The sequence below is a fragment of the Chelmon rostratus genome, chromosome 17, assembly GCF_017976325.1.
Source record: "Chelmon rostratus isolate fCheRos1 chromosome 17, fCheRos1.pri, whole genome shotgun sequence".
In the NCBI taxonomy this organism is placed as follows: Eukaryota; Metazoa; Chordata; class Actinopteri; order Chaetodontiformes; family Chaetodontidae; genus Chelmon; species Chelmon rostratus.
The window spans coordinates 16,249,022-16,264,763 of NC_055674.1; the positions used below are offsets into that span (position 1 = coordinate 16,249,022).

Below are 15,742 nucleotides of genomic sequence, written 5' to 3' on the forward strand. Positions count from 1 at the left end.
CCAATAGAAAAGTTCAATGCTTATTTTTACATGAATAAATTTAGTAAAACTCATCGTGTGCTTGGTTTGCTGGTTGCATGAGTCCAATTGTCTTCAAATTGTGTATGATCTGGTCTACAAAGCAATCATTCTTGCAACTCTTTCGTTTTAGTCCCTAATTTGTGGAAAAAAGAGGCCTGAACATTAAAACTACAAATCCCAGTAGCCAACGCGCCAAAGCGGATATTTTTGTCCCTGCGTGCGAGCCGTACAAAACGTCACGAGTTACAGGAATGGTCATGGGGAGCTGAGGAACAGTAGTTAGCCAGCAAAAAACTGCAATTAATGAACTAAATTAGCGACATTTAGGGCGGCAAGCTACCGGAGGCCACCATGGCCAACATTACGAAGAAAGTGTCGTGGTCCAGCCGAGCTGACGAGTCCGGGGCAACCGGAGAGGGGACCCCGCTGCTCAACGGCTCCGAACAGCCCAGACACTCCAGACAGGTACAGCTAGCATGTTTGGCTTAGTTAGCCTAACGGTTGTTTTGCAGCATTAAGAAGATGCTGTGTCATTTATTCACAACTACAAACTTATTTTAAATGCTGCATGGGTCATGAATGCTTGTGATTAATTTTAATGCACTGCCGCATACACAGCGTTCATTTAGGGGTGTGTTTTCTTGTGTTACCGTATGCTTGCAGTTGGGTATTAGAGGCAACAAAAAGCTTTGCTTGGGACGGGGCGTAACTGCATAAAAGTAAGGAACTTAGCGTTAATGTAATTAATTACACGATGCACGTAATTAAATTCAGTTCTCTACAAAATGTTTAGTTCAGTAATCAGATCACAGAGAGTTTTGATAAGATAGTCCCTCCAATAGTTGATACTTGGACTTTTCAGTAGCTTATTTGAAACTACCTTCCCAAGTCATCTAATGAGGTTGCATTGGATTACAGCAAGATAATCTTATCCTGTTATAGATAGTATTTTATTCCTCTGCAAGGGTGCCTTTATAATGTTAGAGGAAAGAATAACACTAAAAGTCAATATCAGACTCTGATAATGATATGAGACCTGCTATATTTGGACTGAAGGACGTCACCTGTCCAGCTAAAATAGAAACACTGGAAAACCCAAGTTCCCGTTTCCTCTACTGCTGCTACCAGGACTAGTCAGTGACTTCCCAGTCCATCAGGACCATAGGTGGAAGTAAACTACTTGCTCTTCTTTTGTGAATTTATTTAAGTAAGAGTTATTTGAATTTGAAAGAAACAAAAGTAGACTTTTAGATATGTACATTAACTTGCTCTTGTGTCAGATATGACTGAATATACAGTATTTCTGCTAGTGTAGGGCTTCGTTGTACAGTAGTCAGCAGAGTGCTGTATCATAGATTCGGTGTTAGTTGCTTATTCTTCTTGGTCTCTGTTACTCTGAACTGAGTAGCACCATCTGTGTGATGTTCAAACATCAGCCCTGAAATTGCCACACTCAGACACATACATATATTTCTGTTGCTGTCTGTGATGTCTGTAGCTGTCTGAAGGACGCGGTATATTTCAGATAGGCAGACTCAGCACGGTGGATTTGGAGGAGGAGATGACGTCAGATGAGGTAAAGTTCGGGCTGGATCGCACTCTTTCTCTCTGTGTCTGTCGCTCCTGTTGATCATCAACCATCAAGAACCTTAGCAGCACCTCTCTTAGACTCCTGAAGTGTCGTTAGTTCATCCGCTGTAATAATAAATCCCCACCTATCTACAACCAAATCAATGGGAAGCGATTAGGTTTGTCAACATGTAGGGGGATTTAACAGTTGGTGTAATGTGAGTTTAGTCAAACTCAGGCTGCGTTTGTGCATTCATGGAGTCTTGAGGCCTGATTTGTGAGATGCAGCATGAGATAAAGTGAGGCTTCAGATAAAATCGTATTTCATTTAATCTCAGTTTCTCCCTACTGAATACACCTTAGGCCTAATGTGAGAAATCTGACAGAGAAATGACCTGCTGAGAGGTCAAATCAGCACAGTGACGGTTGACTCATCCAGTCTGCATGATAGGCACGTGCTTGGAAACTGTCTCACAGTTTCCACCATGATGCATTGCAAATGATAAATTGATGCAGACGATGTGTTTGATAATGTGTTCGACTCTGACCGCTCAACCATTTCGCATTTTCAGAAATGGATCCCACGCACTGGTCACTGATTAAAAAAAAAATACAACAAAAAACAGAAAAAAAACAAAAAACATAACATTTAAGTACAGAGCAACAGGCAGTTTAGCCAAGACCTTATCAAATGGATATGAAAATATCAGAGTCGGGTTTAATCATCATCACAGTTAAAACCCAGTACAGGACTTTATGGCTGAAGACATCACGTCCGTTTCCCTCCATGACAGAAACCATCAGATTCAGTTCTGTTTTCACTGGCTGATGGGAATGTTATGCCATGCATGTGATTTGCTTGATTGCTGTATGCCGTAGGCAGACGTTTATTTCCCCACACAGTGCTTTGGCCTGTTTATGGGAATGTCAACTCTCTCACGTAGCTGCTTGATTTGCTGCTGATTATGTGGCTGCACAGATGGGCCATAGCCGTGTGACAGAGGCCCACTTAACATTGCATGTAAGCATGAAATGTAGTTCTTCTGAATTGCCTGAAGCTGGCTTGATATGTGTGTCAGAAAGCTCTCTTATCCACCAGTGTTTCCTTCAACACCAAATAGTAAGTGTTAGCATTGAAAAACACACCCACAATAATTGGCTCTTTCTTAGCTTTATGCTAAATCTTCTGGAGGAAACACTGGTCTGTTGTTTTTTTTCCAACCTCACTGTGCTCCAGAATCGTTAGATAAACTCTGTCAGACCTATCCTCTCTTTTTCTTCTGAAGTGACCTTTGAGATTAAAAAATGTCTTCCTCTTGTTGTTTCAAATGCTTGTGAGATGCTGCTGTGCTCACTGTTGTTGTATCTGAAATGCGTGATTCCTCGGATGCCAGTAACTCAGTTCTTAGCTCCGTGCTGTCCCTCACATGATCCAACAGGTCAGAGGTCAAAGCTCAGTGTTTGTGTGGTTTTTCTGTGTTTTCCCCTGCAGGACTCTCTTAGGGGGCGACCTAAAGAGATTCCTCACAATGAGAAGCTGCTGTCGCTTAAATTTGAGGTAAAACAACCCGCTTGCCAAACAGAATGATGATTATTAGGTGATCTTGGAAACCCTGGATGACATTTGATGACACTGTTTTTAACGAAAGCTTCTACAGTGTATGAGTGTGTGTGTTTGTGTAGAATTCTGCAACTTCAGTGACTCCCTGTAGGATGAATGTTGGTGCAAGAAATGGGGCAGTAATCTTCTTATACAGGCTGGAAACTGGCAACAGTTGATCAAATCAGATTTGTATTACCATATTTTTGGTATGCCATCAAGTTGCTGACATTGATCTAAAAAGTATATGCACACAAGTACATGTTCAGTTTTGTCACATTGCCAGAAACATTGAAAAATAGAATTAAACATTGTTACCTTTCGCTTCATTTTCCTGATTCGTTATATTAATTTGCTATGTGTGTGTTATTCCAGAGTCTGGACTATGATAACATTGAGAACCAGCTGTTTCTGGAGGAGGAGAGAAGGATGAGTTACATGGTGAGCAGAGTGGAACTCACCATGAGTTATGCTACCTCAATGTTTTACTGTGAATAAATCCATGTTTTCCTTCTTTTAATCTGCTTTCATTCTCTCAACTCTCCTCCTCTCTTTCATCTCACCGTGCCTTTTTCCTGTACCTCCTCATGTTGTATTTTTAGGGTTTTCGCTGTCTGGAGATCAGTCGCTGGGTGGTCTGCGGTCTAATCGGCTTTCTGACCGGCCTAATCGCCTGTTTCATTGACATCGTGGTGGAAGAGCTGGCTGGGATCAAATACCAAGTGGTCAAAGAGAGTATCCTGAAGATTTGTACAACTTGTGCCAGATGGCTGGACTTTACTGCGCTAGGACAGCACAGCACAGACAGTGCAGTGACTGGAAGTTAATTTGTTTGAAGGGATTCAGCTGTTGCAGGGTGTTGTGCACAGGTGTTGGCCACAACAAATTCTCCATTTTTTGCATGAGTACAGGAAATAGTACATCTAGCATCATATGTTTTAAAATATCTCATCTTTAACCCATCTGGCTGTCATTATGTGCCAAAGTAGGCATTACTTTCATTGAAATGGTGTTAATGTCTTCACCCTGTGTTGTTCATAAGAGCTAATGAGACATCATAATTGGCTGCTGAACAGTGTGGCCACGTTTGGCTAATTTAAGCCACGAGCCTTAAGGACCCCCAAACTTTCCTTGACCTCTGGCCCCTCACAGACATTGAGAGGTTTACAGAGGTGGGCGGCCTGTCGATCTCTCTCATCCTCTGGGCTGTCTTAAACTCCGCCTTTGTCATGGTGGGGGCCATCATAGTTGCATTTTTTGAGGTAAGGCTGGAGGAGAAATAATGTGACCTCTCTGTAATAGTCCCAACTTCTGTTTTAGAAGCACAATTCCTGTCTTTATTTCAGTTCCTCCTTTGTGTGTTCCTCGAGTGTGAAGGACTGGATTTAGGAGAAGTGTGTCAAAAAAGCATGAATGACAAACCATTCAAACAGATTTGGAAGTGAAAAGTAATTGGGCAATAGCATGTCTACACCAGTTTGAGCCCAACAGTGCGTAATACTGGAAGTTTTTCAAGATAAATGCTTCTCTATTCCTGCCTCTCTGGTTAGCCACAGTTTATTAGCCACTTAGCCGGGCCAGCTGAGGGTTTTTAAGTGAGGTTTCTCCTGCAACCACACTGATCAAAGAAGTGGTTCAGTCTGGATTTTATTCCCACAAAGTGTGCCATGTCAGCTGTTAGTGCCGGGTCTCATGATAACCAGTGAGTGAATATTTCTGGTTTCATTCTGAATACGCAAATGCCACTGTTCTCTGATCACCTCTTCAGATATTGCTCCTGCAATCATAAACACTGTAGGCCTCTTCAGTGTAACATCCTGCCCCTGTTTAACCCCCTCACCTCTTCCTGTGTCTCCTCCAGCCCATAGCAGCAGGAAGTGGTATTCCTCAGATAAAATGTTACCTGAATGGAGTGAAGATTCCCAGGGTGGTACGACTCAAGGTGCAGACACATAAAACACACACTCACACACACACACACACACACACACACACACACACACACATGAATGGATGTGATTAAGCCACTGTTTTTGAACAGGAAGGGCTGTCATGCCCTCAACATCTTGTGTGTTTGTCATCCACAGACACTGGTGGTGAAAGTGTGCGGTGTCATCTGCTCAGTGGTTGGCGGTCTTGCTGTCGGAAAGGTAAACATTAACCCTCGCTGACTGCCCCAAATGCTGATTCAGAATATTTACAAACCTGCAGACTGCAGACTAATGTTTTGAGCTTTCATAGTTGGAAATGTGGGATTTTGTATGAATTGACTTTGTATATAAATAACTGCTAAGTCTTGTTCATTGCTGTCCTCTTGTTTACCCACAATCCCTTTAGGAAGGGCCCATGATTCACTCTGGTGCTGTTGTAGCTGCAGGAGTCTCCCAGGGCAGGAGCACCTCTTTAAAGAGAGACTTCAAGGTGTGTCTGTGTGTGTGTGTGTGTGTGTGTCTGTGTGTGTCTGTGTGTGTCTGTGTGTGTCTGTGTGTGTGTGTGTGTGTGTGTGTGTGTGTGTGTGTGTGTGTGTGTGTGTGTTTGTGTTTGAGTAAGAATGATCTGTAACTAGTAATAAGTGTGTGTATGTGTGTGTGTGTGTTTGTAGATCTTTGAATACTTCCGGAGAGACACAGAAAAGCGGGACTTTGTGTCTGCTGGAGCTGCTGCCGGAGTTTCAGCTGCGTTTGGAGCACCAGTCGGTAAAAGCACTTTTCCCAGAACACAGAAGAAACATGTGCTTTGTTGTTTATCTGCCACAGTTTAGTGGGCAGTTTAGAGTTTAGCTGCTATAAAGCCAACAGTCCAACAATATGGCAGCGTGCCCAAACTGAAGACAAAGAAACCTCTGAGGAAACTCCCTGTAAAATGCTTGCTCTCCAGTGAATAGGAATAGCGATATACCGTCACTAATAGTTAACCAATATGGGTTTTTCATTTACAGATGCCTTTATTTATAGAGCAGAGCAACTGATGGCTGATATATAATGCTGATATCATTTTTTTCATTATACAACAATTTAATAATAACAAATGAGACAGAACTTAAGTGAGAACAATTTAAAAGTAACGTTATTGTCTGCACTGTCTCTGTTTAGTAGATCTCCACTACACATAAAAAATGTATCAACAAAATAAATATCCACAGGTAATCAAAAAACATTCTAGTGCGCACATTAGCACCCAGCAGCATCTCTTTGTTTTTGGTGCCAATGAATATTTATTTAGCACTAATGTATTGAACGCAGAAAAATATTATAATTAAAATGTGCAGAGTCACTGACGCGTCTGCACACATTTTTGATGTGTGATGCTACCAGCCAACTTGGCATACACTCATCAGGCATACGTTGATCAAAGGGATTGTTTTGTTAAAATGACTGTGATTTTGTCTCTTCGGTCGACAGGTGGTGTTTTGTTCTCTCTGGAGGAGGGAGCTTCGTTCTGGAACCAGATGCTGACGTGGAGGATAGTAAGTCACGCTGTCCCACGTGCACCGCCTTCGTAAACTCATTAATGTCATGCAGTTTTGTCAAGGGTTGAAGTTTGAGGATGACAAATGTTTGTGTTTTTTGGCTCCTTCCCTTTTCATTTCTCACCCTCCTTCTTGTTCCTGCATCTTCACCTGCAGTTCTTCGCCTCCATGATCTCGACGTTCACCCTGAACTTCTTCCTCAGTATCTATCACAACAATCCAGGGGACCTTTCCAACCCGGGTCTCATCAACTTTGGACGCTTTGAGAGTGATGTGAGAAACGTATATATTGTGTATTTTTCCAGCTCTATGTTGTTTGTCATTGTAAAAGATGACGTGATGTAATTTTGTCCTTTTTCAGAGTGTGGCCTATAACCTCTATGAGATTCCCTTATTCATCGCGATGGGAGCTATAGGTAAAAACACTTATTCTGTTCTTCACAGGATGCACTTGACTCAAGTTTAACTAAGGAGAAATTAGACACATTAGCCAGTTTTTCAAGTTTGAAACATGACAGCCTGTGTGTGTGTGTGTGTATTTTCTTTTTTTCATCCCCCTCCTGTGCAGGTGGATTACTGGGAGCTCTGTTTAATGTTCTCAACTACTGGCTGACCATCTTCAGGATCAGGTAAGGCTTAGAAAGGTGTCGAATACTTACAAGCACAAAACAACTCGAGGGAAAAAAAACTTTGAGCAAAGGGTCACGTGAAACATGAGGGGTTGCTTTGTATGATCAGTGTGCCAATAAAAACAACACATAGAAGCGTGAAGGCTTTGCTGTTGCCTGTCAAAGGCAGGGTGGGGTGCAAGACGGGGAAATTTTCAGACATGTTGTGCTTGAAGTGTTTAAAAATAGAGAGTGAGAACAGGTATGCTCACTGGGAGACTTGCTCTGGGAGGGGACTTCTGCTAAGATGCCTGCAGTTCCTGCTTCCTTGTTTACAGATTTTATGATAATTGTGTGGAAAGCTGTTCTAGCAACAACAAATTAGACTTTTCACAAGTTGAAGTAGTTTATGATGCAGATATATGTTCTTGGATAGTAATAATGATCTGTCTGTGATAAACCAAGATAGCATGAGTTACAGTCTGACTGATCAGAAGAACTCAAAACTGCATTATGCTATGCACATGCTCTGTATTATTATTAATTATTTTTTTAGATGTAGTAGTATTGCTATTGCAAACTTTGTCTTTTGTGCCTCTGTGCCAGCGACAGCTGTGGCCGGTGGCCTGTTTTCAGGTTGTCCGTCACCTCGAGGGAATTCAGATTTTGGTGATTGTGAGATATGTATCATAATAATCACACAATAATCATACAATAGTAATGGCACACCAGTCAGTAATACAGTACAAGTGAATACGAGGCAGCAGCATAAACCTGCACACACAGCTGAGGAAAAATATATACACACAGTATATATCATAATAAAAGTAGACCAAAAAACACCTCCATTTATTTTGCCTGTGAGGAGAATGAATATGCCTTAATTTACTAGTTGTAGCTGTAATTTGTCAGAACAAATATTTACTAGATTAAGTGCCAAGGCTTGGTACTTAATGTCTGAAAAGTGATTCAAATACTGAAAGTAATCTAGTGAAGTGTATTGTCTTGTTATTTAAATACATAAATGTTGAGTAGGCTGCATACAAAGCCTCTGATAAACAGTCAACCAAATACAAATAATTGCAGAAAACATTTAATTGTAAGATTTAGTGTTTTGTGTAACATTTGTCAGCCTAACTGGAAATAAATAAAATGACATTCATGTCCTGATATGTGGCTTTTGTTGAAAAGTATCTGCTCACTGTATTATATTCAGTACCAGTCTGGGCAGTCCTGCTTCTTAAACTACTCCTCTGTCATCGGACACAGTGTGTGAGTGTAAGGATAAAGTCGGTATTTGTGTCACACTTCCTAACAGATCTTGCCTCCACTTGACATTTATGCTGCCACTTCACCTGAAGGCTCACAATGAGAGAGAGAAGAGAAGCTTTGTTTTCCATTCAGAGCAGCCTCGTCACAATAAGTCATTGTTTCGGAACTTTCTGGTTCATTAAAGCCTTTATGTGAAGGACTTGAAGATATTCCCCTTGTGTGTGCGTGTGTGTGTGTCTGTGTGTGTGTCACAGGTACGTTCATCGCCCTTGCTTGCAAGTGATGGAGGCCATGTTGGTTGCTGCTGTGACTGCAACAGTGTCATTCACCATGATTTACTTCTCCAATGACTGTCAGCCTCTGGGGCCAGAGCACACTGAAGAGTATCCACTGCAGGTACACACACACACACACACACACCCCCCTCTAACAAATGTCACCTATGTCAGCAGTCTGAACACAATCTCTTTCTGACTTTTCAAGTTTTAGATGATGGTGTTAAGACTGAGGAAGTCAGTTAGATGGTGTTGTAGTCCTGTGTCACCACAGTTTAAAAATGCACTTTGATGATGTTCATGATTTCAGCAACATGTGCGAATTCAGAACAGATACGCCATCCTCACACTGAATCTTTGGCTTTGTCGAGACTGCAAGCAAATCAGATTTGCTTTTCACATCAAGTCCTAAAACAGACTATCTGCAAGTGATCACATCAGATTTGTGTGTCCAGACATCGCCACCCATAGGCGTTAGTAAATACGTACATTGGATATGAGGCTTTCCAACATGAAAGCATCAGATATTCCAGGTTTGCCTGTGCAGAAGACCAAAAGTGCCAAAAGATCATTTAGGGTCACTAACAGGTCCAAACATAAACTGATGACATTCCCATCAGCCTCACGTGTACCGCATGTTTAGCACTAATTAGCAAATGTTAGCTAGTATGTAACCTAAGATGATGACCATGGCTAACAATATATATGCTTAACATCAGCGCCCTAGTCGTTATAGTGCGCATATTAGCATGCTTACTTATCATTCAGCTAAAAAGCACCTTTTTGCTGAAGTGTAGCCTCACACTAGCCAGCATGGCCCTAGACTCTTAGTTCAAATAATAGAGGCAATGCTAGATACATTTAAATAGAAGAACAGATTCAATCTCAGGGTTGATCCAAGATACAGGATGTGTTTGACAATCCTTTGTTGATCCTTATCTTTTCTAATGTATGTCAGCAGGGAGACAGCACGTAAAAGCTTCAACAAGGACACAAAAACAGGAAAGACAGCTCTTTGTGCCTCCTTTTCTTTCTCTCGTCGTCTCACTATTATCATTTTCTCTCTCTCTCTCTCCCTCTCTTTTAGTTGTTCTGTGCAGATGGGGAGTATAACTCCATGGCAACAGCCTTCTTCAACACTCCTGAGAGAAGTGTTCGTAGTCTGTTCCACAACCAGCCAGGTGAAGCTGTTGGCTTGCTAAAATAATGTCCAAACATGTGCACCAGACATTTTTTCTCCCTGTTGTTTTGTATTTGGGCCCAAGTGAAGGGAAATATATAATAATAAATAAAACTGGAAACATTGTGCTCGTTTATCATTTCCTTACATCACCCTCTGCTTCCTCGCTTTCTTAAAGGAACCTACAATCCGTTGACGCTGGGTTTGTTCACTCTGACTTATTTCTTCCTGGCGTGTTGGACCTACGGCCTGGCGGTGTCTGCCGGAGTCTTCATCCCTTCACTGCTAATAGGAGCAGCCTGGGGAAGACTGTGTGGAATACTGCTGGCCTCCATCACCTCCACTGGCTCGGTTAGTGTGTGTGTGTGTGTGTGCGCATTAAGCTTCACTCTGTAGCACGAGGACAACACCTGCCAGCTCCTGTAGTGAAAACAGGCCACTTCATTGTTGGAAGAGTGTAAAACTGTAGTTTCTGTCTCATGTTAGTGGGGTTTCTCAAACTTCAAACCATATTTCCCATAACTCCTGACTATTTATATATCCTGAGCATTGGTGTTTGGTACAGCTTTTTAGCAGCTGATGCTGATGTGTACATTTCTTTTCTTTTTGGGTTTCCTGAAGAAGAGACATGTTGAAAATAGTAGTTTTTAACACCTGAGTTCCACCATCTCATTTCTTATAATACAAAAGTGAAAGGAAAATATATACTGGAAGCAGATTTTTCGAAAAAATGTTGAGTCGAGGTCTTCCTCTTGAACTTAAATGATATTCCAGATGATATGATGCCCTGTTTAATTTTGTGTATTTTGTTAGATCTGGGCTGATCCTGGTAAATATGCCCTAATTGGAGCTGCAGCTCAATTAGGTGAGTCATGTTAATCCTTACCATGTTTAGCGTTTTTTAGGAAATTAGAATTGGACCAGAATATTCTGGCCACAGCGACACATACATGTTGAGAGCTTTAAATACAGGCTGTCGTCTCATCTTAGCTCTTCTTTAAATAATCAATCTGCGCAGGTGGCATTGTGAGGATGACTCTCAGTTTGACTGTCATCATGGTGGAGGCTACAGGAAACGTCACATACGGCCTTCCCATCATGCTCGTCCTCATGACGGCCAAGATAGTAGGAGACTACTTTGTAGAGGTGAGTAAAGAGGTACAGACACGTGTACCTGCCTCCCTCACTGTTCCATTTTGTTTAATCAGCAAATGCCTCTGAAATCTGACTGTGTGTGTATAGTTAGTTTTCTGCAAAGACAGGTATATAGTGCATACTGTTTACAGTTGGCATGTTGTATAGAATTGGCACACAGTGTCAGTAAGCTGTCTTTTCCTGCTTCAGGGTCTGTATGATATCCACATCAAGTTGCAGAGCGTTCCCTTCCTGCACTGGGAGGCTCCTGCCACCTCCCACTGGCTGACCGCCAGGTAAGCTCCTGTCTGTTTGTTGATGGCTGCGTGACGGCCATTCTGATTGGATGATTATCAAATTATGTGGTGTAGTGATTACAGTGTTAATTAAAGACACATGTTCCTTCTTGTAAAGATCCGAGTGAACTATGACTTTAGATTTTAGATGTTAGAATTGGACTTGTGCTTGGCACTTTCTCACTGTCTGCTTTTCCTCATTCTCTCATTGCTTACATCCAGAGAGGTGATGAGTTCTCCAGTCACCTGTTTAAACAGGATAGAGAAGGTGGGAACCATCGTGGACATCCTTAGCAACACGTCGACCAATCACAACGGCTTCCCAGTCGTCATGCAGGTGACCGGTAGTGACGAGGTACGTTTGTAATTGAGTTTGTTTTTTCAGTACAGCAATAAACTGACTTAAATAAAGAAAATGATGGTTTTAACCTGCTTGGATCCTCCGATGGGTAAATTCTGTCCACCAGATGCACTGATGCACTAGGCAGTTAGAACGTTTGGGTATTGTGCTTCGACAGCATGTTTTCTGTCAGTCTTCTGTCAGAAAACATCCAAAATACACATTTTGGTGTTTATTTTAGTTCAGATGTCAGTTCTGGTGTTCCGGACATTTATGCTAATTAGTGCATATTTAATTAGATAATGCAGCGTTTTCAAAAGTGATCAACTTTTAGAAAACTTGTAATAATTATGTAATATTTCCAAGATATCAGTCTAAAATATCAACAGGAAAAGCAATTTTGGTCTCTCTTAAGATGCCATTTTTTTGACCAATAATCAACAGTTTTTCAAGGGAGAAATCTTTTGAAAAATGATGCAGAAATACCAGCTCATACAGCAGTAAATAAGAGATCTGAGACAACTCCTGCCACTGAACATCATTGTCTGAAAGTACTGAACCAGAAAGGGATTCTGATTTCGAGGTTGAGCTCACAGAATAGCATAAAAACATTTCCTTTCATGAATCACACCTCCCTTTCTTCTTCTGTTCTCCTCTCTCCCATTCAGCCAGCGAAGCTCTGCGGCCTCATCCTCCGCTCTCAGCTCATTGTCCTTCTCAAGCACAAGGTAACAGCAGCGATAAGACAAAGACGCTGGCAGCATTTACAGACGCGTCCTCGGTGTGGTAGTTTAAATGCAGTCGGTCACAGCGGTCCCTGCTCTGTCCTGGCAGGTGTTCGTGGAGTTGGCCCGGTCCCGGCTCACCCAGAGGAAGCTCCAGCTGAAGGACTTCAGGGACGCATATCCCCGCTTCCCCCCGATCCAGAGCATCCACGTCTCCCAGGACGAGAGGGAGTGTATGATGGACCTCACTGAGTTCATGAACGCGACGCCTTACACCGTGCTACAGGTACACACACACTCACACACAAGCAAAGACTTGCCCCAGTTTTTAACTTGTAGCTGTCTCACAGATGCTATGCTGCTAAATGTCTATACATGAGACGTCTTCATTTTTTTCCCCTCAGTTGAAAGTGTTTCTTAGTGTGCTCTGTTATAGGGATTTACTAAATCTCAGTTTGGTTTCTTTGGTGTTGAAGCGTAAGGTTTTGTTTAACTGACTAAATGACTGTGGAAGTGGAAGTTAAAAGAGGCGGCTTGCTTGCAGGAAACATCTCTGCCTCGTGTGTTTAAGCTGTTCAGAGCGCTGGGACTCCGACACCTGGTGGTGGTGGATGATAACAGGGTAAGACCGTGTGTCTTTTTTTATTTCCCTGTGTGTTTTTTAGCCTTCACAAGAACATCTCCTTATGCTGTTTAACACTTTCATGCTGCTGAATGCCACGATGATCACCATCATTGTCCCGATGTCATGTTTTTTTGGTTTGTGGCCCTCTGCAGGTGGTTGGACTGGTGACCAGGAAAGACTTGGCCAGATATCACCTGGGAAAGCACGGACTGGAGGAACTTCAGCTGGCCCAGACATAGTGTACACACACACACACACACAAATCCATGAACTTTGACCACCTCATGCCTCATAAGCTGTTGCCCACCAGCTATGCAGCCTAAAAGGACAACCATCAAGGGCCCACAAGAGGTCTATTCTTTGATGCCAAAACGGTCACCATGACAACACAAGGAAACCCCTTAACAGATTAGGGTTATTAACAAAAAGACTCATTAAATACTCAAGACTAAAGACTCAATTAAATTAGCTCTTTTCAGCCTGTGTCAGGTGATTTACTTTGAAAGGATTCTAAGTTCCAGACTTCCATTATAATAATAATAATAACAATGATTATTATTATTATTATTATAATAGTTGTGTGAGGCATCAAATGGTACCTTAGCATAAGGCTTTGGTAACTTGTTTGTGTTGTATGGGGTCAAATAAAGTCAGAATGACCGGACCTCTGCCAGCTGGACAAGAGGAGACTCCGTTTGATGTGTGTTTGCTGGTAAATTGTTTTGTTCACGCAAACATCCACACATATCAATCTCTGTCTGATCTTAGTCTTCTTCTGCCTCCTCAACATCACGTAAACAGTTCAGCGTTACTTTCCTCATCGAGTGATGTTACGATGATGCGATGATACACTATTAATCAGTTCTTACACTGATAAATCATGTTTTTAAAGAATTCAAGTGGATGCTTTGTATCTTTGAACTGAAGGAGACATTTCGAGTGTGGTGTTTTGCTTTGAAAGCCTGATTTTGAGTGAGCGTTCAAGAGTCGGTTTATAATGTCGACAACTTCACTGACTGTTTTTTGTGCTTTTCGGCGTTGTTAGAAAAGGCAGTATTTTCCATTCTTGTGTAGTTTTGCACTGAGCGAATGCTGTTATTTATTGTTGATGTTGAACGCTTGTTTTAACTTAATGTGTGATCTGGATTCTACATGTTCCATAATTCAAGACACCTCCACAAACGTGGGAGGCAGTTTTAGCAAGAGAGATCTGTTATGAAACACAGATACAGATCTTTCCCTCTGTCTGTCAGCTTTAATGAGTATACATATATATTTATATTTGTACTACTGTCAGTAAAAAATTGATTAAAACTCAGAGGTACAAACATCATTTTTCACAACTGAAAATGTTTGCACTTTGATCTACTACTGAAAAAAGTTTTTTTTGTTGAGAAATACCCACAAGTGTCCCTCCTGAAGCTCAATGTGAATGTAATCTGTTGTTACCACATACCTTCTGTTTAAACCAATCAGTTTATTCCTGCCCAGTCAGGCCGCCACACAAAACACAGATACTCTGTTTTTCGGATTATTTTATTTGATCAATTTATAAAACTAAACATTTCTTCAAGTGTCAGTGTTAATTTTTGTCTTTGTGCACTTCATTGGTTTTATTCTTGATTTTTTTTTTTTTTTTTCAATTTCTTTGTTTTGTTGTACAGTTCTGAATGTTAAAATATAGACTATGCTCGATTTTATAACCACTGGATGAACCTTTTGTGAAGTAATAAAGTTGAAATTTATCTAATGTTATTTTGTTTATCTGTTTAATCTGAGGACATGTAAACCAGATTTACCTGTCATGTGGCATTTATAAACACTCTTTTCCAAACAGAGATGACCTCAGAGTGCAGAACTTAGCCCCCTGAAAGAATTTGCTTGCCAGGATCAGACCTGTGACCTTTAAATTACAGGGCAGTGTCTCTGGATTAAACACTTGTTCCATCGAAAGATGGCAGTAGATACTATTCTGTAAGATGATTAGTTATGCAGCAGACACACTCAGCAGAGGAAATAAAATGTGATCTGACAAGCAGTGCCAGCCCACAGGGGAAATCGTGCACCATATGCAGTACAGTACTGATAACACAGCTCACTGGATCCACCAATTCATTCTCAACATGGAGAATTACTCACTGAACTTGCACCTAAAACTAAAACACCTGGCTGTAACAGATACCCTGAGTAATGCCCTGAGGAATTTCTCTCTCTCTCATACACACCTGCCGACCACTGATATCACTTCTCCCATCGGCCACTAGATGTCAGAAAAAGGTCAGATAAACACTTGCTCCACCCGTACATGCCAACTAGATCAACATGCAAGCCAAAATTCTCAGGGGTCACAATTAGTGCAGGGGGCATGGCGGTCCTTCCCTAGACTTTTCTTGAAACAGAGCAAAATCTTGTCAGCTTCACTCTTTTAAGAGGCATAAATTCACATGAATTGACTACAATCAACAATGCAAATTGATTTAGAGAACAACTGCAACTGTTGTGCTGCCTGATCGTCGTCATCATTGTCATCCCTTGATTGGTCTGAAGTGGTCATATGTCAGAGGGAACCGCTGCAGCATTCACACAGCTCTCCTTTGTGAATATTAAATAGGCTGCTGTGCTACCGTA

At 41.6% G+C, this 15,742-nt stretch overlaps 1 protein-coding gene across 4 annotated transcripts; it reads left to right on the forward strand.

Moving 5' to 3' along the window:
- Positions 1 to 270: 270 nt before the first annotated feature.
- clcn7 (chloride channel 7) lies at positions 271 to 14,856 on the forward strand. 4 transcript variants are annotated; one of them, XM_041957492.1, is made up of 25 exons: positions 271 to 486; positions 1,520 to 1,597; positions 3,083 to 3,148; positions 3,566 to 3,631; positions 3,793 to 3,925; positions 4,343 to 4,452; positions 5,052 to 5,132; positions 5,278 to 5,340; positions 5,528 to 5,611; positions 5,793 to 5,886; positions 6,592 to 6,656; positions 6,816 to 6,932; positions 7,021 to 7,075; positions 7,228 to 7,288; positions 8,794 to 8,935; positions 9,902 to 9,995; positions 10,173 to 10,345; positions 10,808 to 10,859; positions 11,013 to 11,140; positions 11,339 to 11,424; positions 11,647 to 11,779; positions 12,433 to 12,492; positions 12,599 to 12,775; positions 13,034 to 13,111; positions 13,267 to 14,856. In XM_041957492.1, the coding sequence occupies exons 1-25, from the start codon at positions 373 to 375 to the stop codon at positions 13,351 to 13,353; spliced, it is 2,397 nt and encodes a 798-aa protein (XP_041813426.1). In that variant the 5' UTR covers positions 271 to 372; the 3' UTR covers positions 13,354 to 14,856. The 4 variants fall into 4 exon arrangements, with proteins under 4 accessions (XP_041813426.1, XP_041813427.1, XP_041813428.1 ...); XM_041957493.1 differs by having other exon boundaries at positions 1,547 to 1,597; XM_041957494.1 differs by lacking the exon at positions 1,520 to 1,597.
- The last annotated feature ends 886 nt before the right edge of the window (positions 14,857 to 15,742 follow it).